We start from the raw sequence: 26,780 nt of genomic DNA, 5'->3' as shown, positions 1-26,780 counted from the left end.
AAAATAAAGATACAGGAATGTAAATGACAAGAAATAAATGAAATGTAGTAACTCAGAAATGTATTCGAAAATGAAATACAATACACATGTATTAAAATGGTGGTGTCATACGTACATTTTCTCAGCGAACTCTTTCTCGTAACACTTGATACTTGAGTAAATATGTGAGTGATTTGTACAAAATGAACACCCGGAATCCTAACATTAAAACTCCTATTTATACTAGTTTCGACCTTAACGGTCCTACACTAATCTGCTGCCACGTTTCTCATCAGAACTTCCAGCGAAGCCATCTGTATTTGAACGGTTACGAAACCGTCTTCGAATTTCAAATCTTCCCGCCTGAGTCCATCTTCGACGCGTGGCAGTGTATTAAACAAACACTACTAAAAAACACGCTAAGTAGTAATACTTGAATACATATTCTATGAATTTTGTCTAAGTCCCGAAGACATATGCTTTCATTAGTCTTTCAGTGTTCACTATCTTCATCGAACTTAGAAGTCTTTATTTTCGAAGCATGACCATCAGTAGCCATTTTTTTCACTTTTTTAAGGGATGGCCATCAGTAACCATCTTTCCTTCGATTCTCAACTCCTTCGAAGGACAAACAATATAAAACGAAATCTTCAGCTAACAGTAGCAAACACAAACAAGTCACACAAGTTAGGCAAGTCACACAAGTCACACAATTTTGCCTTATGGTTAGGCTTGCACGTGGTTCACAGGTACGTACCCTCCCCCTGAAGTTTAGTTGGTTCAAACCTGTCCTATATAAAGATCGGGTTCTAGGGAGCTCATATCATTGACCTTTCTCGAAGGCGCTTATCTCAGTTCGGCAATCGAATCGCCAACCGAAAAGGTCCTGAAAGTCCAGTCCATATGAGTGTAGCTTCGAGTATCAACCAACTTCAGTCGGAACCAAAGCCAGCCATCTCGCTACTTTCTAATAGGCTAAAGTCAAGTTCGACTAAGGTTCTAAGGGCGAATTAGTGCTTAATGACACCACGCGGCAGCCAAGCATTTCCTCAGGTCGGATCCCAAGGAACACCAGGACAAACCAATGTGTCACACTAACGATGGCCATCAGATCAACCACATCAGTATACGCTGTGCAGTCTCCTTGATCTCATGCCATATACCTAAGGTACTCAGATCCGGGTTAGGATCTTTCACACATCAAGATACCCAAAACAGCCCTGCAAAAATAAAGCAAGCAAAGCAAACAATAGAAAACATTTAAGTGATCCTAAACTTTTAAGGTAACCCCTCTTTTTATCGAAAATCCCCAGCAGAGTCACCAGTTCTGTAATACGGTGAACTGACTTTTTATCGATCGAAATGTCGCGGTTAAGCATGAGTCGCCACCGACTTTTATTTTATCCAAACAAATTCAGAAAGGCAAAAAGAAACAGAAAAAAACCTTTTAAAGAAAATCTGAGTTCGGGGGGTAATTTATGCAAAGGGAAGGTGTAAGGCACCCTTTGCATCCATGGTTTTCCATGGGCTCTTAATTGCTTTGCTTGCTCGTTTGTCTTTAGAAAAAGTAGATGAAAGAAAAAAGTGGACTTTAGCTCGTAAATGAGCGTAGCCAGTTTTCGAAGAATTGTGAGAAAGAATATTAAAGATGAGCATTGCAAGGCAATTAGGGGCAATTACCTTAAACTCAGATGATAGGTCTCTTTTTAGCCTTTCAGAATGAAAGGGTCAATCCTTGCCATAAGAGGGCAGGAAGCCTTTCGTTTGGAGGTTGAAGGGTCGTCGAAGCATCCTTTGCCATGAGACTGTCCCATGCCATAGAAGGGCAGGTAGTCTAAGGCAAGAATCAGAATAAGCCATTTTTGTTAGGCAACCAGAAGATACCTCAGCCTTTTTCCGTAGGCAACTTCCGAGGGTCGAGGTCATTTGTGTATCGAAGGCAGCATCATTTAGGGTCGTATGACCTTTTAATTATCGAGGCAACAGGCTGAGGTATCCTCGTATTCGAGGGACATGGCTTATTCTGCAAGAAACACAAGGCAACAGGCAACAAGGCAACAGGCAACAAGGCAACAAGGCAACAGAGAGGTTACCCAAAAGCGTGCGTGTGTGCACCAATCACGTGATTATATTTAGAAAATTATCTTATAATTAATTATCTACATTGATTTAAGGCTTGCACTCCCTAAGATTACTAACCACACAATAATATAACAATAATAATGGGGAAGGGAAATTGTAACCAGCGGAGGAGAGGGGAATTGAAACCAGCGGGATATAATTAAAAATTAAGACAGAAAATATTAGAGTTAGGGTTACCAATACACGTAGCTTTGGCATCTGACAAACCCTGAAAAGGAAAAGATGGCAGAAAACATATAGTGAGTGCATTATCAAATTCGAGGGCAAACCTCATTAACTACAAAAGAAAATAGGATAATAAATTAAAAATAGAATAGGGAGAAGGTACTTAGCTTGACATTTTCCTGACAGGGTTGAGGGCAAGGGTTTGCCAGAAGCATCGACTCTGACCATTAGGAATGAGCAAAGAAACAAATAAGGCGTGAGTGTATGGACACCTCATTGATCAAAAGGATAAAAATTAAATGATTGAAATTAAAAGGCAGAATAATTAAATTTAATTAAAGGGCAGAAATAAATATAAAAAGAAATAGAACCGGGAACTTAGCTTTGATCTGATGTGGTTCGTAGTCAGAGGAACTCTGAAGCATGCACAAGCTATGAATTCTGCAAAACAATTTCATGCTCGCGATGGTAGTACCTCGCAAAAACAAGAAAGTGTTAATAAAAAGTTAATTAAAATTGACGAAAAAAATCTAAGAATTCAAATTAAATTCTAACAAACTTAAGTGAAACAATTTTTTTGTATTCTTTTTGCTAATGAAAGAAATTAAACTAAATATATATTTTAGCTGCTGTTTTCAATATAAGAAATAGAATTCTAGTTACTAACATGTTAGCATATATTTATTTAATTAACTAAGGATTTAACGTTAAGCATTCAATTAAATATTTTAATCAAAGAAAAGAAATTAAATAACAAATGCAAAAAGGGATAAGGTCACAGTACCTCACGTTCTTCTTCTTTATTTTCACAAACAGAAAACGGCACAGCCATCTCTCTGCTCTTACCAATCAACCGGCGGTCGACAACGAAATCTACGGCGCCCCTTCCTTGTTCCTACTTCACCTCTCCATCTCTCGATCTCATGTTTCACCATCTCTCGATCTCATGTTTCAGTAGAACCTGAACCAGACATGGTGAACTTGATTCTTAGTTTTCTGAATTTGTTGGATCTGTTTATGGAATCCGGTTCGAATCGTGAAATTGCTGTTGGAACTGCTTGTGATGATGAACATAAAGAGTCAAATGCGGCTTCTTGTGGCAGTGGCAGGCGGTGATGAGTGTTGGCTTCGAAGGTTTCACCGAAAAAAGGGTACCGCGACGCTCTTTGTTTGCGGTTGTTGCCATGGACGGAGGGTCCGATTAGGAGGAAGTCGTGGTTGCCGTCGTCAACTGTGAGTTGCATTCCGGCTGGTGGCTACGAAACTTGAAACTATGAACTGATCGGAGATGGCACAATCATAATACCGCTTGCGAAGGTGATTGTCGGATCTGAATCGAGAACGTCGGTGTTGCTTCCGTTTGAGTGCCGAACGGATTTGGTGAGCAGCAGTCTCGAGGAGAACGTCGTCATCGATTATGATTATGCGGTGGTTTCTTTCGAACCCGCTTTCAACTTCTCCTTTTCCAGAGGGATGCGCCCCTTCAATTGTATCTGTAATTTTCATGAAACAAAAACTAACATACCATTGTTAATTAAAGAGTATTAATGTTAAAAAAACAATACTACTAATGTTAGTGTTCATGATGGAAGCATATGATTGTTGTATGAATCTTGATGATTTTGTTAAACAAAAGGTTTTGACCTTTTTTATTTTGAGTTTTGAAAATAAAGGTTAGTATTGTGTGTACTGTACGTAAGGGGTTAGGATAGATGAAATTGTTCAGTTTGTGAGAGTGTGATGTTATGAAACAAAGAGAGTGAAACGTGAATGGTTAGTGTGAATTGTGGTTGCTGGGCGTATAGAAAAAACTAGGAGGTTCTGCAGTGTAAGGGTTATTGTCGTGAAGGGTTATTGTCGTGAAAAGGAGATTATGATTGTTCGGTTTTCTCCGTGAGAGAGGGTCGGTGAATAGGGTTTTTTGTTACCTCCCTTTGTGAATGAAGGTGTCCTATTTATATATAGCAATTAGGTTAACTAAAAATGGAAAATATAATTTGCAATCAATAAGATAAAAATCAAGGATTAATAACCAAATTAAAAAAATGCAATGAAATTAACTTGTCGGGAAAGTTAAGTAGAAACCTACCATATATATTTTTCTTGTGATTTTTGGTTAAAATGTGTATAAAATAATGATTAAAAATAAAAAAAAATTATTTTTTTTTTTAAAATACTCTTTATATAAAACGAAAATACTATTTAAATTAATGAAAAAAACTTCTCTCTTTTTTTTTTTATTTTTTTTTTGTGATTTTTGTGATTACTTAAATAAAATGGAAATAAAGTTAGGACTAAAATAAAAATAAAAAAAGGAGAAATATTAGAAGTGATATTCGAACCCGGGACCTCTCGTTCTTGCGCCTTTTAACCTCAAGTCCTTACCAACTATGATGCGTCACTTATTCGAAATAAAATGACATTTGCAAATATAAGAGGGCAAATTTTGGGGTATGACAACTATGATACTTAAAACACAATTATTTGTGTTCCGTTATAAAAATATATACATAACAAAATACTCCCTCCGTTTTTTATTATAAGTCGTTTTGGAAAAAAAATTTGTATTTTAATATAAGTCGTTTTACAATTTCAATAAATAATTAATGCTATTTTTTCTATTATATCCTTAAATATTTATTATTATCTCTCCTTTCAATTATATAAATTTATCTTCCACGTGTCATTAATGAAGGATAATTTTGTAAAAATCTTCATAATTTCTCATTTTCATACAATAATTATTATTTTTCTTAATCTGTGTGAAAAGTCTAAAACGACTTATAATAAAAAACGGAGGGAGTAATTAACATTTAATTACCGATGTGTTATTTTATCAGTAGTTAATTGTTATTAATATCATTATTGATTTGAATATTTTTAATAAATCGATATTGATTAAATTTAATTATCAATATTAGTTTATTATATTATTAGTAGTCAATTATCATTATTTTCAATAAAATGATATTGATAAAATTTTATTATATGATCATTAAGTTAATGCTTCATTGTTTAATAAATTTATTAATAAATATAAATCAAAAGAGAGAATGTATCTTTTTACCATTGTCGCATTAATTATCCTTCCTTTAGAATTATATAACAATTATTTCCTTCATATTTTAAAAAAAATTAGATGTAGAGAATATTTGTTGTGATGTGTGTCAACTCTGCTAAACACAAACATGTTTTTTTCGATTCATTAATAAAATGAATACTTTTCTATTTTATTTAATTTATAGTGACGGATTATTCCAAACATATCAAGTGATTATTGGTTTGTATCATTTATCGATAATTGTACTCAGATTATTCAGATCTATTTTTCTATTATGTGTTTCTTCACTTTCCCTCTATGATTAAAAATCAGTTTGGTGTGATATCAAGAGAATTAAGTCTTATTATGTCAAAGATGATTTTAATCACAAACTTAATTTAATTTTTTTTTATAAAAAAATAAGGTATCATTCATGAATCTTCATGTGTTAAATCTTTTAGACAAAATAGAATTGTAGAGAGAAAGAATGAGCACTTATTAAATCAAACACGTGTTATGATATTTTAAGATAAAGTTCCTAAAAAATATTCGGGTGAAGTTTTCTTAACTGCATCATATCTCATAAATCGTTTACCTTATATTATCATTGTATCCAAAATTCATATGGAAATCTTATTCTCACTTTACCTTTACCTTGAAGTGTCCATTTTTAATAATCTCACTCCTAATATATTTGAGTGTACATATTTATAATGATGGTAGAGAAAAACTTAATCCTATAGCATTAAAATGTATCTTAACAATTATTACACTTTTAGGTAGAATTAAAGAAACTCTAATATCAAATAAATATATAACTAATATGAAAACTATTTACTAATTGTTACATACTTCATAAAAAGATCGATCATCTTTTAATTTTTTAAAGTTTATCATAGTATACTATTATATTAGAATAAAACTAATATTAAGAAAAATGTCTAGAATGGGACGATTGGGAGTTACATTTTTTTCAAATGGATTATGTAAAATCTTTAAATTTGCTTTCAATAAAAATAGTATTTATATCTGTTCTGGATTGGTCCGAGCAGGCCCAGCTCTTCTTGCTAGCCGAGCAGGCCCAGTACGTTTGGGCCCATTTTCTTGATTACCGTTACGAATCAGTCAAGCATGAAGACCACGTGTAACACTTCAGCGAAGGATCCGGTCAACCTCCTCCGAATCCTACGCCATGCTCATCCAGAACGTGAGTCATCTGCTGACTCAGCCCTAGCAGAGGGTGTTCTGGCAGTTTCCTAGCACGTGGGCCTCCAACTGGATTTGGCCCAATTAGGAAAGCTTGGCCCAGCGCTGGGGGCTATAAATACCATCTTTCACTAGAGGGTCAGGTATCTATTCTTCACTTCTTAAACCCTCATTCTCTGATAGCTGCTGACTTTAGCATCGGAGAACCTTGCAGGTACCCCCCCCATCCTGTTCATCAAGCCAGATCTTGCTGCTGTGACGATTCTTCTGATCAGGTACGATCAGTGGCGCCGTCTGTGGGAATCTTGCTTCCCCTTCTTTAACAAACAAAGATCAAAGCTAATCCATTCACGATCGTCATGGCTGGCAACAACAACAACACCAACGTCCCAAACCCTGATCCCTTCCACCTTCAACATCTCATCGAGGGTTCCACCCAACAGAAGACAGCAACTTCAGACCGTCGAACAGGTTCAAAACGGTGGCAACGAGCAGCCTCAACCCCATAATGGACTAGAGCAGCCTCAGAACCTGAACGAAACAGACGCCAGAGACGGGCAGGTTGCCTCTTCATTCACCCATACCTCCGAAAGGCGAAGAGTTCACCACGAGGACGACCAAGACCAGGTCGACATCCCCGAAGAAGCTGACCCCACAACCGTCCTCCTGCTCAAAGAGTTGCAAAAGACAAACCGTCTCATCAGGCTTCAAGGTGACCGCATTCACGAGCTAGAAAGGAAACGACGATATCGTCCCCCCTCACGGAGGCACTATCGATCACGCTCCTATTCTTCCTCACGCTCACCACCGAGGAGATATCGTCGGCGTTCCCCATCCTCTTCGCGCTCCCCGCCTAGAAGGTACCATCGTCAGAGATCATATTCCCGCTCTCCACGGCGAAAGAGCAGGAAGAATCAGAGACCTGAGACCACAGAAACTGGAAGCCTCTCCCCTGAACAAGATCCCCGAGACCCTTCCAAAGTTGTGCTGAAACCGCGTGAACGCTCCCCTCCCCGGGACGGCCGCACCAATCCGGGCAGAGCTCAAGGGAAATCCTGACGAGGCAGACACTCGACCTCTCCAGGACCAAGTGACGAGGAAGACTTCCGCAGTCCCTTGTCCGAAAGCATCCGAAGAGCTCGTCTTCCACGGGGGATGGAAAAGCCACCGACCTTGGATCTGTACGATGGAACTACCGATCCCGACGACCACATTCGAAGCATCGAAGGCGTCATGGATTATCACGTCGTCAAAGGTTCCATCAAATTCCGCATCTTTCCGACCACTCTTAGGAAAGGAGCAATGACGTGGTACAGGAACCTTCCCCCCAACTCCATCCACTCATGGACCGAGCTCAAGGAACTCTTTTTGAGTCATTTCACAGCCTCCCGTCGGCAACCAAAGTTAGAAGCGAACCTCGAAGCTGTGATCCAAGGAACCAACGAACCCCTCTGAGACTATCTCGACAGGTTCAACAAAGAGGCCGTCCAAGTACAGACGACCGATTACATGAAGAGATACCTCCTAGAGCGAGGACTTCTCCCCGGAAGTGACTTCAAGAAGGCTATAAAAATCGAGAAGGTGCACACCATGAACGCCCTCCTCCGCAAGGCCCAAGCCTTCATCGCTTTCGAAGAAGGGGAAGCGGCTGCAATAAAAGCTTCGAGAGGCAGTGATGCTGCCCGCAGCTCGAACTATGATAACTCGGGCTCATGGCGAGGACACGAAAAAAGGAAAGACGACAGATCCAACGACGCCAAAGAACGCCGAGGACCAGCCGGTCGATTCAACGACTATACTCCCCTGAACGCTTCACACGAGAAAAGCCTGGCCGAGTGCAAAAGCACCGACTTCAAGAACTCTAGCATCAGACCCCCGAAGTCGAACCCCGCCAGACCAGGGACCGATAAATCTAAATACTGCAAGTACCACAAGAGTCACGGGCATCTGACCGAAGAATGCATACATCTCAAAGACGCCATCGAGACACTGATTAAGGAAGGTCGCCTTTCGAAATACACAAAGAAAGGAGAACCTTCTCGGAGGGACGACCAACGGAACTCTGACGAGGGCAACTCACCAGACAGCAGGCCCCTACAGGTATCTCTATCCATCACCCGACCAGAGGACTTCATACCCTCGGTCGGAGTAACAACCGCCTTCAGCACATGGGAAGGGTTTCCGACTGCTATGGTCGTCTCCAACAGCGGAGACCCCGACTCTCTCACTATCAGCTCAGTGAAGAGAAAGTTCGATGAGTTGATCAGCGTCAATGCAGACCTCGACCCTACCCTCCAGAAATTCAAAGGAAAATCGGACCCGATCACATTCTACCTGGAAGAGCTGCCCGGCGGAGCTCCGAATGCCACAATTCCCCTGCTCGTCCGAGCAAGAATGGCAAATTTTGACGTCCGACGGGTCCTAGTAGACGAGGGAAGCTCGGTCGACATCATGTATTCCCACCTCTTCCAGACCCTCCAGCTAGAAAACTCGCACCTCACTCCTTACGTGGGCTCCGACCTCCAAGGTTTCAACGGGGCCACTACCAAACCTTGGGGTTACGTCGAGCTGATCGTCACCTTCGGGGAATGGGAAGCCTCCAGACAGGTCAAGACAAGAATTCTTGGTGATCGACTGCAAGACCCTCTACAACTGCATCATTGGGCGCCCACTCTGGCTGAACTCACCGCCGTCCCCTCGACCGTGCATTTGAAGATGAAATTCTACACGAGAAGGGGACGAGTAGCCACCATCAACACCGACATCGAAGCCTCCAGAAGGATCTTCGACGCATCGGTAAAAGGGTTGCAGCTAATCGCACCTCCACCCAGCTCCAACAAGAAGCCAAGGGCCGAAGACAAGCCTCCTCGAGAAGATCAGCATCAACCGACCAACGTCAGCTCAGTCAATCTCGACGCTCGCTTTTCGGAAGAAGAACTGAAGAACGGCGAAGAGACGCGACCAAAGACAGCTCATCCCGTCCGACCTGTCCCGGACGGGGACTTCGAGCTCGTCCCTCTGGGCGACAACCCAGACAAAGCGGTGAAGATCGGTAAGGACATCCCAGACCTACCGCGGAAGCAGCTCGTGGCTTGCCTTCAAGCCAACGCCGACCTGTTCGCTTGGAGCGCAACGGAAATGCCCGGACTCGACCCTGAGGTCGCCTGCCACCATCTCTCCATCGATCCAGCCGCGAAGGCAGTAGTTCAACGTAGGCGTCGGCAGTCTCCCGAGAAAGCGGAGGCTGCCGAGAAAGCTGTAAAAGACCTCTTAGAGGCAAATTTTATTTCCGAGGCCAAGTATTCAACTTGGCTCTCAAACGTTGTACTAGTCAAAAAATCTAATGGAAAATGGAGAATGTGTGTTGATTATACTGATGTTAACCGGGCATGTCCCAAAGATGCTTATCCATTGCCTAACATTGATAGGCTGGTCGACAACTCGGCCGGCTATAAATTGTTATCTTTTATGGATGCTTATTCAGGTTATAACCAAATCCCCATGGCGAGGTGCGACAAGCAGTGCACGGCGTTCATTACCGAGTCGGGCAATTGTTACTACAATATAATGCCCTTTGGACTCAAAAACGTCGGAGCCACATACCAGCGGATGATGAACAAGGTATTCCGGGGGGAGATCGGCGACACCCTCGAAGTATACATGGAAGACATGATCGTCAAATATCGAGAGGACTCCGACCACACCACGCATCTCGAGCGAGTATTCGAGCAGGCCAGATCCTGTAAGACGCGCTTCAACCCAGAGAAATGCACCTTCGGTGTCCGGGCAGGAAAGTTCCTCGATTTCTACTTAACCGAAAGAGGAATAGAAGCCAACCCGGATAAATGTCGAGCATTCTCGGAACTCCCCACTCCTAACAATAAAAAATCCATCCAAGTCCTAAACGGGATGCTCACGGCACTATCCTGTTTCGTCGCAAAATCCGCCCAGCACGCTCTCCCATTCTTTAAGTTACTGTGCAAGGAAGCGACCTTTGAATGGTCTGAGGAATGCGAACAAGCACTATCCCACCTTAAGCAAGTACTCTCAAAACCACCCGTCCTCTCCCGACCTGGAGACAACGAGACCTTATACCTCTACCTGGCCGTCTCAAATGAAGCGGTCAGCACGGCCCTGATCCGAGAGACTGAAGACGGGCAGAAGCCCGTATACTTCACCAGCAAAGCCCTACAAGGACCCGAGGTGCGTTACCAACAAATCGAGAAAGTCGCGCTGGCCCTAATAACGGCAGCCAGAAGGCTGAGATACTACTTCCTCGCCCATACCATCGTCGTTCGAACAGATCAACCTATCAAGCAACTTCTCAGCCGACCAAACATGGCCGGGAGAATGCTAAAGTGGTCCCTCGAGCTATCCGAATTCGACATACAATACGAAAGCAGGAAGGCGCTGAAAGCTCAGGCACTGGCAGATTTCATAGCCGAGATGACCTCAATCGCTAACTCCCCGGCCCTAACTGAGAATAAATGGACCATCTACGTAGATGGCGCCTCAAGCAGCTCGGGAAGCGGGGCCGACATTATCCTAGAAAACGACGAAGGGCTCATCATCGAAGTATCCTTGGTTCTGTCCTTCACCACATCAAACAACCAGGCTGAATACGAAGCCTTCCTGGTGGGTCTGCGACTCGCCGAAGATGTGGGTGCTCGGGAGGTTAAGATCTACACCGACTCTCAACTCGTCGCGTCCCAAATCAGCGGCGATTATCAAGCCAAAAACGACGTTCTCGTTGAGTATCTGTAAACTCGGTTTTTGCGAACTGACTCCTTGCTCTTTCTTTTGATTTTTTTTATTTTTGCAAGAGTCGCCACCGACTTTTATTTTATCCAAAAAAGGAAAGGCATAAAAGAACAGAAAAAAGACCTTTTGACAGATTTTGGGTTCGGGGGGTTGGTTATACAAAGGGAAGGTTTTAAGCACCCTTTGTATCCATGGTTATCCATGGGCTCTTAATTGCTTAGCTCACTTTTTAAATGCTTTATTGATTTGAAAATAGAAGAAGTGAAGATGGACAATAGGTCACATAGGTCTCTGAAGAGTTTCACCGGGAATAATGCCCTTCAAATACCAGATGAAAGTTTTGAAAATAGATGAGAAGTTTTGAAAATACATTGTTTGAAAATGAAAGTGTTTGAGCAAGCAATTAGGAATTATCTACTCTCAATTTATAAGATCTTTCCTGTGCATTTAATACTTTTCTTAAATGATGGTATGAAAAAAAAAAGTAATAAGAGGGAAAACCATAGAGGTGCAAGTGTGCAAAGTGCTTTTTTTTTTAGTTTTATCAATGTTTTAGCTCAAAGGTAAAAATATGGTCCAAGTGGACAAAAGGAAGATGACAGAAACATAAACAATGTGTCCAAATGGACAAAGAAAAAATAGCGGAAACATAAATAATATGTCCAAATGGACAAAGAAAAATAGCGGAAACATAAATAATATGTCCAAATGGACAAAGAGAAAATAGCGGAAACATAAATAATATGTCCAAATGGACAAAGAGAAATAGCGGAAACATAAATAATATGTCCAAATGGACGAAGAAAAATAGCAGAAATATAAATAATACGTCCAAATGGACAAAGAAAATATAGCACAAATATAAATAATATGTCCAAATGGACAAAGAAAAAATAGCAGAAATATAAATAATATGTCCAAATGGACAAAGAAAAAATAGCAGAAATATAAATAATATGTCCAAATGGACAAAGAAAAAATAACAGAAACATAAATAATATGTCCAAATGGACAAAGAAAAAATGGCAGAAATATAAATAATATGTCCAAATGGACAAAGAAAAAATAACAGAAACATAAATAATATGTCCAAATGGACAAAGAAAAAATGACAGAAACATAAATAATATGTCCAAATGGACAAAGAAAAAATAACATAAACATAAATATGATGAATGATAAAATAAAGTATAAAGCAAGAAATATAAAGAACAATATAATAAAATGCGGAATTTAAAGTTAATTGTTAGTATGTTAGCACGCGAATCATCTTGAAGCTAGTCAAGTATATCCACGATGTTAGTGAAGATCGATGGTGAGTGAATGATGATCTCGGATTTAAAGTTAATGAAAATTTATCAGAAGCTTGATAGAATCATAGCGACTACACGATAAATTTCCAAAAGTCTTAAATCAACTGCATACAATCTCTGCCATATTTGATCTTTTATTCCAATTCGGGACAAAAAAAGATAAGAAATAATATCAAATAATATACAAAAATAAATATAAAACAAATTAAACTTAATTCATTTTTTTTTGTGATTTTTTTGGAATTGATTTTAAGTTAATTAACAAGAAAATTAAACAAATAATTATACAAATAATTAAACTTAACAATAAAAATATTCTTTTTTATGTCAAAAATTAGATTATAAAAATATAAACCTAAATCTAAAAGGAAAATATTTTTGGAGTTTTTTTTATTGGTTGAAAATAATTAAAAAGCAATATTTCCATAATTACTAATTAATTAAGCAAAATAAATTAATTATGAAAAGAAATAAAATATTTTTATGTTAAAAATTAAATAAACATTTTATCAACTTAAAACTAAAATTAAAACATTTTTTTTGAGAAATTGAAAATATGCATAAATATGGAGTTTTTAATTCATGAACTCCTAACACTACTACATATTAAAAATTACATTGTACTTACTTTATGATGTTCTAAGAGTGGAATAGAGTGATTGAAAGTGGCTATTTGAATGAGCCTTGATTTTTACAAGTTTCTTGAAACTTTTGAAAAATATAAACTTAAATTATGACTTTGTGGTGATTGTTGTTATTCTTTGTGTTCCTCCCCTTTTTTTTCCTCTTGAATGAAGAAAATGAAGCTCTATTTATAGGCATATGATTTGATCTTGAACTCTTGCAAGTTGGAATTTTCAAGATTGATTTTGGAAAAGAATATAAAATGGAATATTTTTTCAATAAGTGCATTTGCTTAACCATGGTTAAAACACTCAAGTGTTATTCTTTCCAATCTCAAATATTATCTTGAAGCATCTTTGAATTAGTCTTGATTGGCAACCATAAGCATCTTTGATAATATCTTTGAATTATCTCACTTTAATTGAATTTTAAATAAATAAAATTCAATAAAAAATGAAATAAAAAATGTCATGAACCATGGATAGGTTGTGAATATCTTTAAACATATGAGAATCAAGATTGAATCACAAAAGAATTGGCCTTTTTGAAAAAAAATCAAATTTTGGTCATTACTTGTTTCATGCATTCTTCCAAAAAAGGTCAACTTCATCAAGGCATATCTCCCTCAATTTTGATCCTATGAAAGTGTTCTTGTACTTTTTGGAAAGCCCAAGATGTCCTCTACAAGCCACTTTGGAAGCGTTTTTGCATTTGGAGAAGTTATCTTGATGATATGGGCTTTGACAAAAAACTGCTTTTTGTTGACTTTGAAAATGACCTGTAATGTTTTGGCTTATATCTCTTAGGCGGAAGCATTTCTTGACCTCGGACCCAACATCAAAGTTGTAGAGAATTGAATTTCCTTGAGAATGAGCTTCGGTTGTAATTTTTCTGATGAACGAGTAGAGAGTTACTGCTGGTCAAAGTTCAGTTGACTTTTATGTCAAAAACCTTAATTTTGCAATTTTGAGTTTTGTTGATTTCTGAACTTTTCTTGATGAATTATGATCAATCCTTGATCAAATGATGAATATTACTTCAAATAATTGATGTTGACCAAAAATCTTGATTTTTGACTGCAGTTGACTTTTTTCAAATGAACCGCAGTTTTGTGATCTTTCAATGAATCAAGGTCTTCTCTTCAATTGAATGACATGAATGGACTATAATGTTGATTTGAAGGCCTTTGAATCATAATTTGAGTCTTGGAATCATCTCCTGATTAAAAGTCAACCCTCTGGTGAAATTAGGTCAAAACCCTAATTTGGTGCTTCAGGCGATCTGGAGAGTTGTATGCCTTAAACTGAGCCATCCTTGGACTTGAATATTGATTGGAGGAACCTTTGAGTCTTGAGATAATGTTGAACCTCTTGTGGGCCTCAAAACCCTAATTTCTTCAGCTTTCTCTTGATCATTCTCCTGTTTTTAACACACAAGCAACAAACTCTTTTTTTATTTTTATTTTTTTGTTAGTAAATAAAAATATGCATGATGATAAATGATAATGATAATGATCATGATTCTTAGAAAATGATGGGATCTCAGAGGTCAAAAATTGGGGTGCAACAGTATCTCACGCTCGTCAAAAATAAGATGAAAAGATTCGCAAAGGCAGAAGTCGAGCATATCCCCTGAGAACACAACTCACGAGCCGACGTCTTATCTAAACTCGCGAGCACGAGAAAGAAAGGCGGAAACAAGTCGGTGATCCAGGAAATCCTATCAAGGCCGAGCATAGACATAGGACGCACAACCCCTACCAGTACTCGCCATAGGCGACGACCACTACTGGATGACCCCGGTATACAACTTCCTCACGAAGGACGAACTTCCGACCGATGCGAAAGAAGCTTCAGCGATCAAAAGACGAGCCTGCTCGTACACTATCGTCGAGAACAAACTATACCGGTGAGGTTTCTCCATTCCTCTCCTCAAATGTGTCGACGCCTTGCAAGCACTCGAGATACTACAAGAGCTCCACGAGGGGATCAGCGGCCAACACCTCGGAGGCCGATCATTGGCGAGAAAAGCCCTCAGGGCAGGGTATTACTGGCCGACCATGCAGCAAGACGCCAAGGAACACGTCCAAAAATGCGATAAATGTCAGCGTCACCCTGACATGCACTTAGCTCCACCAAACGAGCTTAAATCCCTATCATCACCCTGGCCCTTCTCCACCTGGGGAATGGATCTCCTCGGACCATTCCCAGTCGGGTCATACCAAAACAAATATCTGGTGATCGCCGTGGACTACTTCACTAAATGGATAGAAGCCGAAGCGCTCGCCAAGATCACGTCCCAAAACGTGCTCCGTTTCTATAAGCAGAACATACTCGCTCGGTTCGGGGTACCACAGGCGATAATAACCGACAATGGCACCCAATTCACTGATAGGAAGTTCCAAGAGTTTGTAGCCAAGCTCGGCACAAAACAACACTTCACCTCGGTTGAACATCCCCAAACAAACGGGCAGGCTGAAACGGCCAACCGGGTCATCCTCCGAGGATTGTAAAGGAGACTCGGCGAGGCCAAGAAGGCTTGGGTCGAGGAACTACACAGTGTACTCTGGGCATATAGGACAACGCCCCATTCAAGCACGGGCGAAACCCCATTTAGGTTAACCTACGGCACCGAAGCCGTGATACCCGTGGAAATCCGAGAACCTTCTCGTCGGACCGAGTCTCCTCTCGAGGAAGAACTCAACGACGAAGCTATGAGGGAAGAACTCGACATGGTCGAAGAGATCCGAGCAGGGTCTTCCCTCCGAGAAGCAAAATTAAAGCAACAGATAGCTCGGCGCCATAACGCTAAAGTTATCAAACGCGAGTTCGAAGTCGGCGCCCTAGTGCTCCGCAGAAACATGAAAGACTCACGCGAGGGCAAACTCGCCCCGAACTGGGAAGGCCCATACCGAGTTTACGATAAGACCGAGAATGGCGCCTATTACCTCGAGAACCTTCTCGGTGAAAAACTTGCTCGAACCTGGAATGCTGAAAAACTCAGACGCTATTACAGTTAGACATAAGCTAACACTCCCCGGCCATCTTTCCCGAACGCGAGGAAAGACCGGGCATGGACTCGCGTCATGGTACGAACACGAGCACTCCACGACAGCGACAGCCGGAACTCCCTACCGAGGAATAAAACTGGCTACACGGAGGATTATACACCTAGACCCACCGTGGCAGTACCTGCATGGCAGAACCCCAGCTCGCGATGGGACCGTTCACGCCGCGAGCACTTGGCCCCGACCGCGGTCTCGTGCCCGCTAATAGAGCACACCTGCTCTGCGCGCCCCGATCGTACCCCGCACGCCCGGGAAACTAACCTCGGCCGAGCACAATCCAAAAGCAAAATATTCCTAAGTGTTGAAATACCTCCCCGGCAGAAACATAACCCGGTACCAAAAACATGCAACAATAAAGATTCTAAAACACAGAACGAGATGATCAAAACAAAATGCGAAATAGTATTAGCATTAAAAGCCGACCAAAACAAATATGACGGGCGCGCAGGCCCCAAAAAATTATCCGGGCATAGCCCAACAAACGAAACTTCGGCACGCAGGCCGCAAAACATGTCTTGGCGCACAGGCCAGAAAATAAAAAAAGAGGCCGATCAAACGTCGCCGTCGTCTTCCTCGGCCCCGTGATCCTCGCCACCCTGGACATCCTGTTCGTCGTCCCAATCCTCGAATTCCGGGTTCGACTCGATCCGTCCGTTCACGACCTTGTTATACGGACCAATCCCCCTCGTCACCAAGCGCGGATTGAGGACCCTCAATTGATCCACGGAAGCCTTGAATCCAACCCCTAGGGTAGCAACGCAGTCAACCTCCAGCTCCCTCACCTTACCCAGAAGCTGAGAGCGAGTCTCCAAAGCCTTCTCATCTTCATCCTCCTCGGCAGCAGGGAGGTGAGATTTTTCCAGGTCAGCAACCCGCTCCCGCAGCCTTTTCTCCTCAGCCTCCAAGGTCCTGATCCTGTCCCGCGCCTTGCAAAGGTCTTCGACGAGGCTGTTTTGGATCTCGTACTTGTCTTTGTAATTCTCAAACTCATGCTCCAGCTTTTCATACTTGAGCAGCAAGGCGTCGTAGTCCTTCTGGGGACAGACCCTTTGAGCATTAAGGGCCATAGCCAGAGCGGCCACCCTCATCATCCCCTCGATATCCTCGGCCAAGTCGTTCCCCCGGGACACCCTGTCCCGCTTTACGATATGCCTCACTTCCTCGCGTTCGAGCAGAATATTTTTCCTCGAGAAAAGTCCCCGATGCAGGGTACAAGGAGGCGGCACTATGTCGTTGTCGGAAGGGTTATCGTTGATGAGAGGACGAACCTCAGGGGCCCCCTCAATCCTTTGTCTCTTCCCGGCCGGAGAACCTCCCGACGTCGTCCCAATCGAGGAAGGAGAACCACCATCAGGAGCAACCGCAGCAGCCACTTTGATCTCCTCGACCCGGGTCCTCTTCACAGTCACCTTGGCAGCCGCTTTGTTCTTCGCCCTCATCTTCACGACCTTGTCGTGCAAATCAGCCATTTGTCCTGCAAACAGAATAAGTTAGCAAAGAAAGAGTATAACTCAGGCAAAAGAAATAATTTCCTCACCAAGCAAAATCATCGCATCCCCATAACCCTCGCACTTGAGGATAGCCTTGGTGTTGATGTATCGAGGCTCAAGCATAGGACCCCCATCCTCTTCGACTATAGGGTGCCCGTTCGGCAACGTACATACCGCCGGCCTAAACCCATCTACAAAGGTGACGAGCCTTTGATACCCCGTCGTATCGCGCTCGTTTAGATCCTCGTCCCGGAAGATGTAGGCGTCAGTCCCATTCTCGAAATGGTCGTATTGCCACTCCAACAGGAACCGAGCAGAAGGGCCAACCTTTTTCACCCCGTCCTGGTAATAATCACGGATCTCAAACAAATGATCCTCGGCCCCAGGAGTGAGAGGCTTGACCACAAAGTATCGGCCCTTAAAATGCTTGATAGAGTCTTGGTAGATGGCGAACAGCTTCTTCGGCTGCTTAAAGGACACCCAACTCCACTTGCCATCCGAGTCGCGCAGCCTCTGAAGATGAAACACTCTGAAAAAGAGGGACAGAGTCGCCTCGACCTCCAAGAAGCCGCAAATGATTTCAAAAGCCCTCAGGAATGCAAAAGCGTTGGGATGAAGCTGAGACGGGCATAAACGTAGCTACCTGAAAACGTTCCGTTGCAGATGCGTAAAGGGAAGCCGTAGCCCGACCTCCTTGAAGACAAACTCATACATAGCAAATCGAGGACCGGGGAAAGCCGAGCATATCCTCTGGTGAGATTTAGGTACAAACGCACCCCAGGAAGGTTCCACATTCGGCCCAAGATCTTCGAGGACGTTAAAGGCCTCCTTGGGATGCGTCGTAAAACGCGAGGCGATTGTCCTCGGAGCAACGGCCACCCATTCCTCGAGCTCCCTCGGGGAAGTCTCAACAACTAGAACTTCCTCATCTTGCGAGCGGCCAATTGCCTCGTCCCCGTCGGATATTTCGAAGACGACATCATTCTTGTTTTCGTCAGCCGTTTACCTGAAAAGCAGAGGAAACAGTGAATTCGACTTATCAAATCCACCCTTCCACCGCAGGTCAAGTGAAAGGGCAGGGAGAGCAGGCGAGTAAGGACTCCCACGAACGTATCCAAATCCCAGACAAATTCATACCCTGATCGGCTCATGCAATTGTCCTCACTCGTCACATTTAAACTCTCCCCGCCAAATTCATACATTGGTCGGCTCACTCAACTGTTCTCACTCGTCATACTCAGGCCTCACTCGGCAAACGCATGCAAAAAGACACTCCGTTTCCTAAACCCACTCGGCACGCTCATAAATCTCGCTCGCCGCGCTCATAGCTAGATCATAAATCTTAAATAAAAACAAAGTAGAAGACGAGGAACTTACTTGAGAAAGTAGAGGAGAGAAGCACGCGATGGAGAGCAGAGTCCGTGAACGAGTCTTGGGAAGTTTTAAAACGCTAAGTAACAAATGATTGATCTTCTCACTCCTTATATAGGGATAGGAGGCCAAAGGGTGTCATGATGGCCTAGGAAGCCTAAGAGGCGTAATCATTGCCTACACCCTAAAGGCGGCTCCCAGCATAGGAAAGCGTAAAGGAAGTCATAAAGTGCGTTGAGAAGTCCAAAGGGTGCAATCAATGCCTGAATCAAAAAACGGCGCTACAATGATTACACTCCCAACAGTCGCCACCTGTCAGGTAAACTCTGACGAGACAAATCAAGTGGAGCAGCCACCTCCTCGGCCAGGCTATGCGACCTCAAACTGATCCTCTCTTCGGCCCGTACGTCTCTCTGCAGCAAATCCGCTCCCCGAGAGCCGAAGACTCAACATCCGAGAATACCCTAGTTGGCTACGAACGCTCGTTCGTACACGTGCTCGGCCAGCCCCTTGGATAATGTCATCACTCCCACAGTACTAACGACTTGGGGGGCTCCTGTTCTGGACTAGGCCGAGCAGGCCCAACTCTTCTTGCTAGCCGAGCAGGCCCAGTACGTTTGGGCTCATTTCCTTGATTACCGTTACGAATCAGTCAAGCATGAAGACCACGTGTAACACTTCAGCGAAGGATCCGGTCAACCTCCTCCGAATCCTACGCCATGCTCATCCAGAACGTGAGTCATCTGCTGACTCAGCCCTAGCAGAGGGTGTTCTGGCAGTTTCCTAGCACGTGGGCCTCCAATTGGATTTGGCCCAATTAGGAAACCTTGGCCCAGCGCTGGGGGCTATAAATACCCTCTTTCACTAGAGGGTCAGGTATCTATTCTTCACTTCTTAAACCCTCATTCTCTGATAGCTGTTGACTTTAGCATCGGAGAACCTTGCAGGTATCCCCCCATCCTGTTCATCAAGCCAGATCCTACTGCTGTGACGATTCTTCTGATCAGGTACGATCAATTTATATCCATAAGTAATAAACAAATGTTGTTATCCGACATCTCTTATATTATTAATCTCTCAAAAAGTTATCTTCCTTGAATAAGAAAGTTATTTCCTTCAAATTATCTTCTGGGAAAATTATAAGTGAGGAAGAAGAGTTTCTTCTACTTTCTTACCTTAATTTCAGCCCAAAATTTGAAACTAAAACTAATGGTGACAATGTTGAGATTGGACTTTATTCTAAAAACAATAAAAATGTTGGAATTGATGTAAAATATGAAAAGAATTTAGTATATACAAGAAAAAAGACCTTTATTAAATATACTCGATATGATATTACATGAGATAACTTTTCTCAATCCTTCAAACATTGGTGATTCAATTTTTGAATTTTATCATGAACATGAAACCTAAATTTTGTAAAAATTGCATCCACTCATTAAGCCTTTCTCACTATGACAATACCTAACTATTCATTTGAGGCATCTAACATAAAATGGAAACAAGCAATAGACCTGAAAATGAATGCACTGAATAAGAACAATACTTGGAAATTGTTTTACTTAGAGACATTTTCTTGAGTTTTTAAAATGAATATCATATGGTAATATTTATCTTTAGCAGTAGATTACAATTGGAATTTAGATCAATTTAATGTGAAAAATGCTCTCTTTTATGGAGAACTTGAAGAAGAGACCTACACGGATGTACTTCCTGAATGTCGTCTGAAATATATTATTCAATTTTCGTAGTTATCAAATAAAAGTATTGAGTCCAACAAACCAATGCTTTTTATTATACATATACAATTAACAACATGCATTCTATCACAGAACTTGAACCCTTTAAAAAATAGGAAAAGAATTATGAACTTATATTTTGGATTTCGCTTTGTCGATAAGCTCTCTTCTTAGAATTTTTCCTGATGCTGTTTTTGGAACAGCGTTGATGAATGTAACCCTTCGCAATCTTTTGAAAGGTGCTACCTGCAAACAAAAATGACAACAGAAAAAATGCAGAGACACGAGTAGATCAGACATAATTCATAACAAATGTTACATTCAGGCTTCATCAGTGTTAAGCATGAATGGTCAGAGACCAAGCTTGTTCATTATCTTACCTGATTAGCGATAAATTTTTTAATATCGTCCTCGGTCAATGAACTATTGGGCGATCGCACAACATAGGCAACTGGAACCTCACCAGCTTCGGCATCAGGATATCTACAAAATGGAAGTAGTCCAACTAAGAATTCCAATTACGGACAATATAAGATGTGTTTCTTCTGACGGTAGAATGGCATAAAGATGACATTTGTGAAACTTACGGAATGACGACAGCATCAAGTATTTCAGGATGAGAAATAAGAAGCCCTTCAAGTTCTGCTGGTGCAACCTAAGATAGAGGGATAACGAATATAGCAAACAATTCAGACAGATGAAATGCGTAGATCAAAAATATTCTTCATCAAGTATAAGCAGAAGGTTATAAACAAAAGGTTATGACATTGAATTATATACCTGGAAACCTTTATACTTGATCAGTTCTTTGATACGATCAACGACAAAAAGATGACCATCCTCATCAAAATATCCTAGATCTCCTGTATGTACCCACCCTTTTTGATCTATAGTCAATCTAGTTGCCTGTGGGTTGTTATGATAACCTGAAAAATTTAGCTATAGTTTCAATAATTTGCATTTTGGAAAAGCGCCTACAGAATATAAATTAACAACAAACTACATGTGAAGTAAAGAAGGGAATCTCAACTATACTTTAAACAATGTAGAGTATTAGAAACAGCACCATATCTTCTAATGCCAATGGGATGCATTTCCATACATCACAGAAGAAATCTCCTTCTCGTAACCATGGTGACATACCTTGATTTTTTTTTCTTTTCGAATTTGGTGTTTTTGCTATGCGGTATTTAACAGAAAATTACTTGTAAATATAAAATGAATCTCCTAAAAGACAGCACTTAAATTCAATTGATGAGCACATCAAGGGTTGATTATAACAGGTATCAGCAGCTGCCATACACTACATTTTCAAGGCAAAAAAACATGGAGTGGAAGCTGGTTTAATCACTCCTGGCATCTTAGCACATAAACAAGAAAAGGCAAAGCTGTAAGCACAAGTGTTGTTCAAATATCTGATGCTTAATCTTGCGAATACAATTCATAACATTTCCCTAGACCTCTTATTTATTCATTTCTGGTTTAGTATCCCAATAGCCGGAATGTCGTCTCTTAAACATGATTTAGTGGAATGTCGCAGTTTGGAACTCACGTCCCTGAGATCGTTAGACATCTTATTAGTACTGTTATTATATTATCCCGCAGTTCAACTTCAACTTGTCTAGCCTAAGGCAATTCAATTATCATTTCCTCATTGTCAATGCACTAAACAAAATAACCATTTCTTATCCATAAGATGGAAGTTTTATGCCTAAATTCTACATTGCTACGTACCTCGCATCATATTCGGACCCCGTACCCATATCTCCCCAAGCTGTTTAGGAGGAAGCGGCTTCAATGTATCCACACTGACAATTTGAGCTTCCACTCCAGCAACAAGCATTCCAGTTGAACCAGTATGCCTAATCCCCATCCTTGTATTCTCCACAGAAACAATCCCAGTAGTTTCAGTCATACCATACCCCTGAAACCACAAAAAAAAAAACAAACAACAAACACATAAAAATCACTTATAATCAGCTTATTTCATGTTCAAACTTAAAACCACTTCTCAAACATAAACAGACCTGAGAAATAATCGCACGAGGGAAACGCTTCGCGCACTCCTGCATCAACTCTTTCCCAAGAGGAGCAGCACCAGACCCAATATACTTCAAACAAGAAAGATCATACTTATCAACCAAACTATGCTTAGCAAGAGCAAGTACAATAGGAGGCACAACCCACAACCTCGTAACCCTAAACTTCTCAATCGTCCTCAACACCACCTCAAACTCAAACCTCTTCAATGAAACCACAGCGTTCCCTCTCTGAAGCTGCGAGCAAGTAATAACCGCAAGTCCAAAAACATGAAACATCGGAAGAACAACAAGGTACACATCGTCTATTTCCCCGTTCAGTTCATCATCCATCGTAATCATCTTCGCAGAAGCAATGAAATTTCCGTGAGTCAGAATCACGCCTTTGCTCAAACCAGTGGTCCCAGAGGAATACAAAAGCGCCGCTGTATCACTCTGTTTCACGTCAATTTTCGGAAAATCTGCACTGGATTCTCCAAGTTTGACGAACGATTCAAAACTCGTGACGTTCGAATACGATGTCGATGTCCCGGTGTTGAGAAAAACTGCAGGGAGGTTGAGGTGGTTTACTTTCTCCCATAACTCAGCGACGGTGATGATGAGTTTCGGATTTGAATCTTTAGCTTGTTTGGAGACTTCGGCGGTGGTATAGGCGGGATTAACGGTGGAGGCGATGGCGCCGATGGAGGTGACGGCGAGGAAGAGAACGGGGTAGAGGTAACTATTTGGAGCGAGGAAGAGAACGACATCGGTTTTTTTTACACCGGTGTGGATTAACGCGTGTGAGAGTTTAATTGTGAGGGATTTTAATTGAGCGAAGGTTAGTGATTGATTAGAGTCGGCATCTATTAAAGCGGTTTTGTTTTGGGAAGAAGCGACGTTGTTGAAAAGATGTGTGACGAGAGAGAGGTTCGGGTTTTTTGGTAGGGTAAGGGAAGGTCTTAGAGAACGGTATATTCCATCCGAACCGTAGCCTGATCTCTGCATTGGAAAATTTACAGCTTGAAGAAATAGAAAATTTCTGGTTTTTTGGGTGATGATGAATGTGTCTCTGTTCTATTGATGAGATTTATTATGTTATAAGACAAACTGAAAATGAGGAAGAGAAATCCAAGGATTTGTTTTTGTCTCAAAAATTAAAAATTATGTTTTTTTTCTATTTATTTCTGATATAAAATTTATGATAAGTATTGGAGACTTTATGAATAAAACAAAATTTATTTTTACTTTGACTTTTTCCAATTAAAAATATGTTTTTAGTCATTATTATTATAACTTTATTTTAATGAATTTATTAAATAATTGATTCATTAACTAACTATATCATATGTGATATATGAATGAAATATTAACTAAAATAATGAATTTAAAATAGAATATTTTTTATTATAATATTAAAAAATGAATGTTTTTTAATTAATTTTTAATGATTAATTATGTTAGTATACATTTTGTACTATACTATATTCTCAGTATAGAAATTTACTAATGTATATATAATATTTATTTCGTGTGCGTGTGTGATTTAACAGTGAAACGCTTGAGTCTTGAGAGAGTGCTCATCTCAAAGTTTCAGATTTGAAATCCGTTAGATTCAAATTACTTATTAAAAAAAAAAAATTCATTCCGTTAATGTATATTTATTGGCAGCAAATTTGTTGTATGCTAAAAACTTCCAGCTACATACAATATTTATTAGATAATTGTACCCAAATAAAAAACTTTTTTTCATAATTTTTTTAAATATATATAAATATTGATAAATATTTTTTATGCCGAACATATATATTAAGGAAAAAATTTATATGTAATTTTTTAGGTGTGATTCATACTATTTTTTAATAAAAATATGATAAGTATATTTAAATATATTTTATAGAGTGAAAATAAGAGAAAATTATATGTATACATTTTTTTTTATAATTATTATATTTTAATTAAATAATTATATAAAAATCAAATTTAAAAATTTGTATCTAAGTTTTATCTTCTCCATGTAATGATGACAAGTATTTTGAAGCAAAATAGGTTGTAGTTAGGTGTAAAATGCTTGTGAGCATGTTCACAAATGGATGCTATGAAAATATTGAATTGGCAAACAATTATGGCTGATAGTACTGTCTTAGGATGGTCCTGTCTTTTTTTGTTTTGCTTGTTACAAGATGGTCCTGTCATTATTGCTGGTCCTATTGTGATTTTTCTTTGAAAAGGCAAGACTTTAGTAGAATACTCACCCTGTTGTCATTAATGTTTGGGACTCTGGTTTTTAGTTTTAGAATAAAGTTGTGATGGCGTCATGTTTTGATTTTTTTAATTACGTGTTAGTGATTGTTAATGTCAAGTGGAGAAACGTGTATTGGACAATGATGTAATTAAGGTTCTATCAATGTTCTGAGTATTTGGGTTTTAATAGAACACCTTTTGGTTTTTTTTTTTTTTTAGAAAAGAGAATTTCTTTACCCACCTTCTAACTTACTTGGTCACCTTTGATGAATTTACCAAAATATCCCTGTTTCGAAAATGAATTTCCGAAAACGTGTTTTTATTGAAAAAAATGTGTTTTCGGAAATGTACTTCTGAAAACATGTTTTTTTAATGAAAAACAATGATTTCGGAAATGTACATCCGAAATAAAGTTGTTTTCCAGAAAATTGGTGTATTCGGAAGTTCATCTCCGAATTCACCCCCTTGGAAGAATTCGGAAATGTACTTCTGAAATAAGGTCTGGACAGAAGAAAAATAACAAACAACAACGATTCGATTTATTTAACGGATGAAGATTACATCGATCACATTACATAAGATTAAAGTTACATATTGTTAAACACGAGTAGGTGAGGATGAGTCAACATTTTGATAACGTTGTCCCCCGATCTTTGAAGTTTCGCGTCCAACTCAATCGGGCCCTTCGAAGAAAATCGGTCGAAAGTTGTCCACAAAACCGCTAAATCTTCGTCGTTCTTGATCTCAAAAGGTGTGAACTCAACGTCTCCGTCGTCGTTAAGCGATGGCGAGCGGTACTCGAGCTTGACAACCTTTCAATTTTCTGGATATTGCAATAGCGTGTTGAGCGACGTTATCAACTTCGCAAACGGCGTGTCGTGCGAGAAGCGGAATTGGAACGGCATCGGGTAGTCAGTGGTGAAGTAGACGAATGCTAGGTGGGGGTAGGTTTGTGTCATTTGTGTTTTGTGGTGTGAAGAGGATGAAGAAGAGTGTGTTGTATTTATAGACTTATTGGAGCAATAATGGCCTTCAAATAGGCATAAATTTCGGAAGTTCATTTCCGAATTATGCAGAAACAGAGGTGAATTTTGCATTTTGTGCATTGCTGAGTATTTTGTGTAAAAAATACCAAAAGCATTCAAAATAGGCATAAATTAGGCAATGATGACATAAAACAAACTTATATTATATATGTATTGAACCGGTCCGATTTTACATGGTAAACGACAATACATACAAAAACGGTCATTACAAACAAAAAACGGTCCGGTAAAAACTAAATATGTATTGATATGTATTGGTACCCGGATTGGTACATGGTAAACTTATATTATATATGTATTGATACACGGATCGGTACTAACGTTGACAACTTCCGCTTTAGCTACTACGTCGTCGTGCACAATGTTGTCCAGATGCACCATACCTAACATATGCAAAAATTAGCAAAATTGGCCAAAACTGTTATTTTTTACTGCCAGGGCTTATTTCGGAAGTACATTTCCGAAATTTGTTAGGTAACATATTTCGGAAATGAACTTCCGAACCATCGCAGGTTTCAGCAGAAAATTCTTCAATCAATGTAGTGAAATAGGGGATGAAATGAGAGATGTTTACC

General features: G+C 40.3%; 2 protein-coding genes across 2 annotated transcripts; one reads left to right on the top strand and one right to left on the bottom strand.

Annotated features, from left to right (window-relative positions):
* Nucleotides 1-3,258: 3,258 nt before the first annotated feature.
* LOC131621392 (pre-mRNA-splicing factor CWC22-like) lies at nt 3,259-7,591 on the top strand. The gene is made up of 2 exons (XM_058892430.1): nt 3,259-3,398; nt 6,976-7,591. Exons 1-2 carry the CDS (start codon nt 3,259-3,261, stop codon nt 7,589-7,591), a joined length of 756 nt encoding a protein of 251 aa, XP_058748413.1.
* A 13,159-nt stretch (nt 7,592-20,750) lies between these two features.
* On the bottom strand, nt 20,751-24,056 carry LOC131621448 (probable CoA ligase CCL7). The gene is made up of 6 exons (XM_058892500.1): nt 22,925-24,056; nt 22,632-22,821; nt 21,678-21,823; nt 21,485-21,552; nt 21,278-21,380; nt 20,751-21,143 (listed from the first exon to the last, which is right to left on the bottom strand). Exons 1-6 carry the CDS (start codon nt 23,921-23,923, stop codon nt 21,030-21,032), a joined length of 1,620 nt encoding a protein of 539 aa, XP_058748483.1. The 5' UTR covers nt 23,924-24,056; the 3' UTR covers nt 20,751-21,029.
* Between the last annotated feature and the right edge of the window lie 2,724 nt (nt 24,057-26,780).

The sequence above is a fragment of the Vicia villosa genome, unplaced genomic scaffold, assembly GCF_029867415.1.
Source record: "Vicia villosa cultivar HV-30 ecotype Madison, WI unplaced genomic scaffold, Vvil1.0 ctg.000004F_1_1_1, whole genome shotgun sequence".
NCBI lineage: Eukaryota > Viridiplantae > Streptophyta > Magnoliopsida > Fabales > Fabaceae > Vicia > Vicia villosa.
Note: the sequence above shows the minus strand (reverse complement) of the source record. Positions and strands in the feature narration are given on the sequence as shown.

What these genes read in the sequence shown, in the direction of transcription:
- LOC131621392 (XM_058892430.1), top strand. Translation starts at nt 3,259, where the DNA reads ATGGTGAACTTGATTCTTAGTTTTCTGAATTTGTTGGATCTGTTTATG. An exon ending in TCTTGTGGCAGTGGCAGGCG is followed by an intron (nt 3,399 to 6,975) that starts GTGATGAGTGTT and finishes TCCACCCAACAG; the next exon opens with AAGACAGCAACTTCAGACCG.
- LOC131621448 (XM_058892500.1), bottom strand. Translation starts at nt 23,923, where the DNA reads ATGCAGAGATCAGGCTACGGTTCGGATGGAATATACCGTTCTCTAAGA. An exon ending in CTCGTGCGATTATTTCTCAG is followed by an intron (nt 22,822 to 22,924) that starts GTCTGTTTATGT and finishes TTGTGGTTTCAG; the next exon opens with GGGTATGGTATGACTGAAAC. An exon ending in AAAAATTTATCGCTAATCAG is followed by an intron (nt 21,144 to 21,277) that starts GTAAGATAATGA and finishes TTTTGTTTGCAG; the next exon opens with GTAGCACCTTTCAAAAGATT.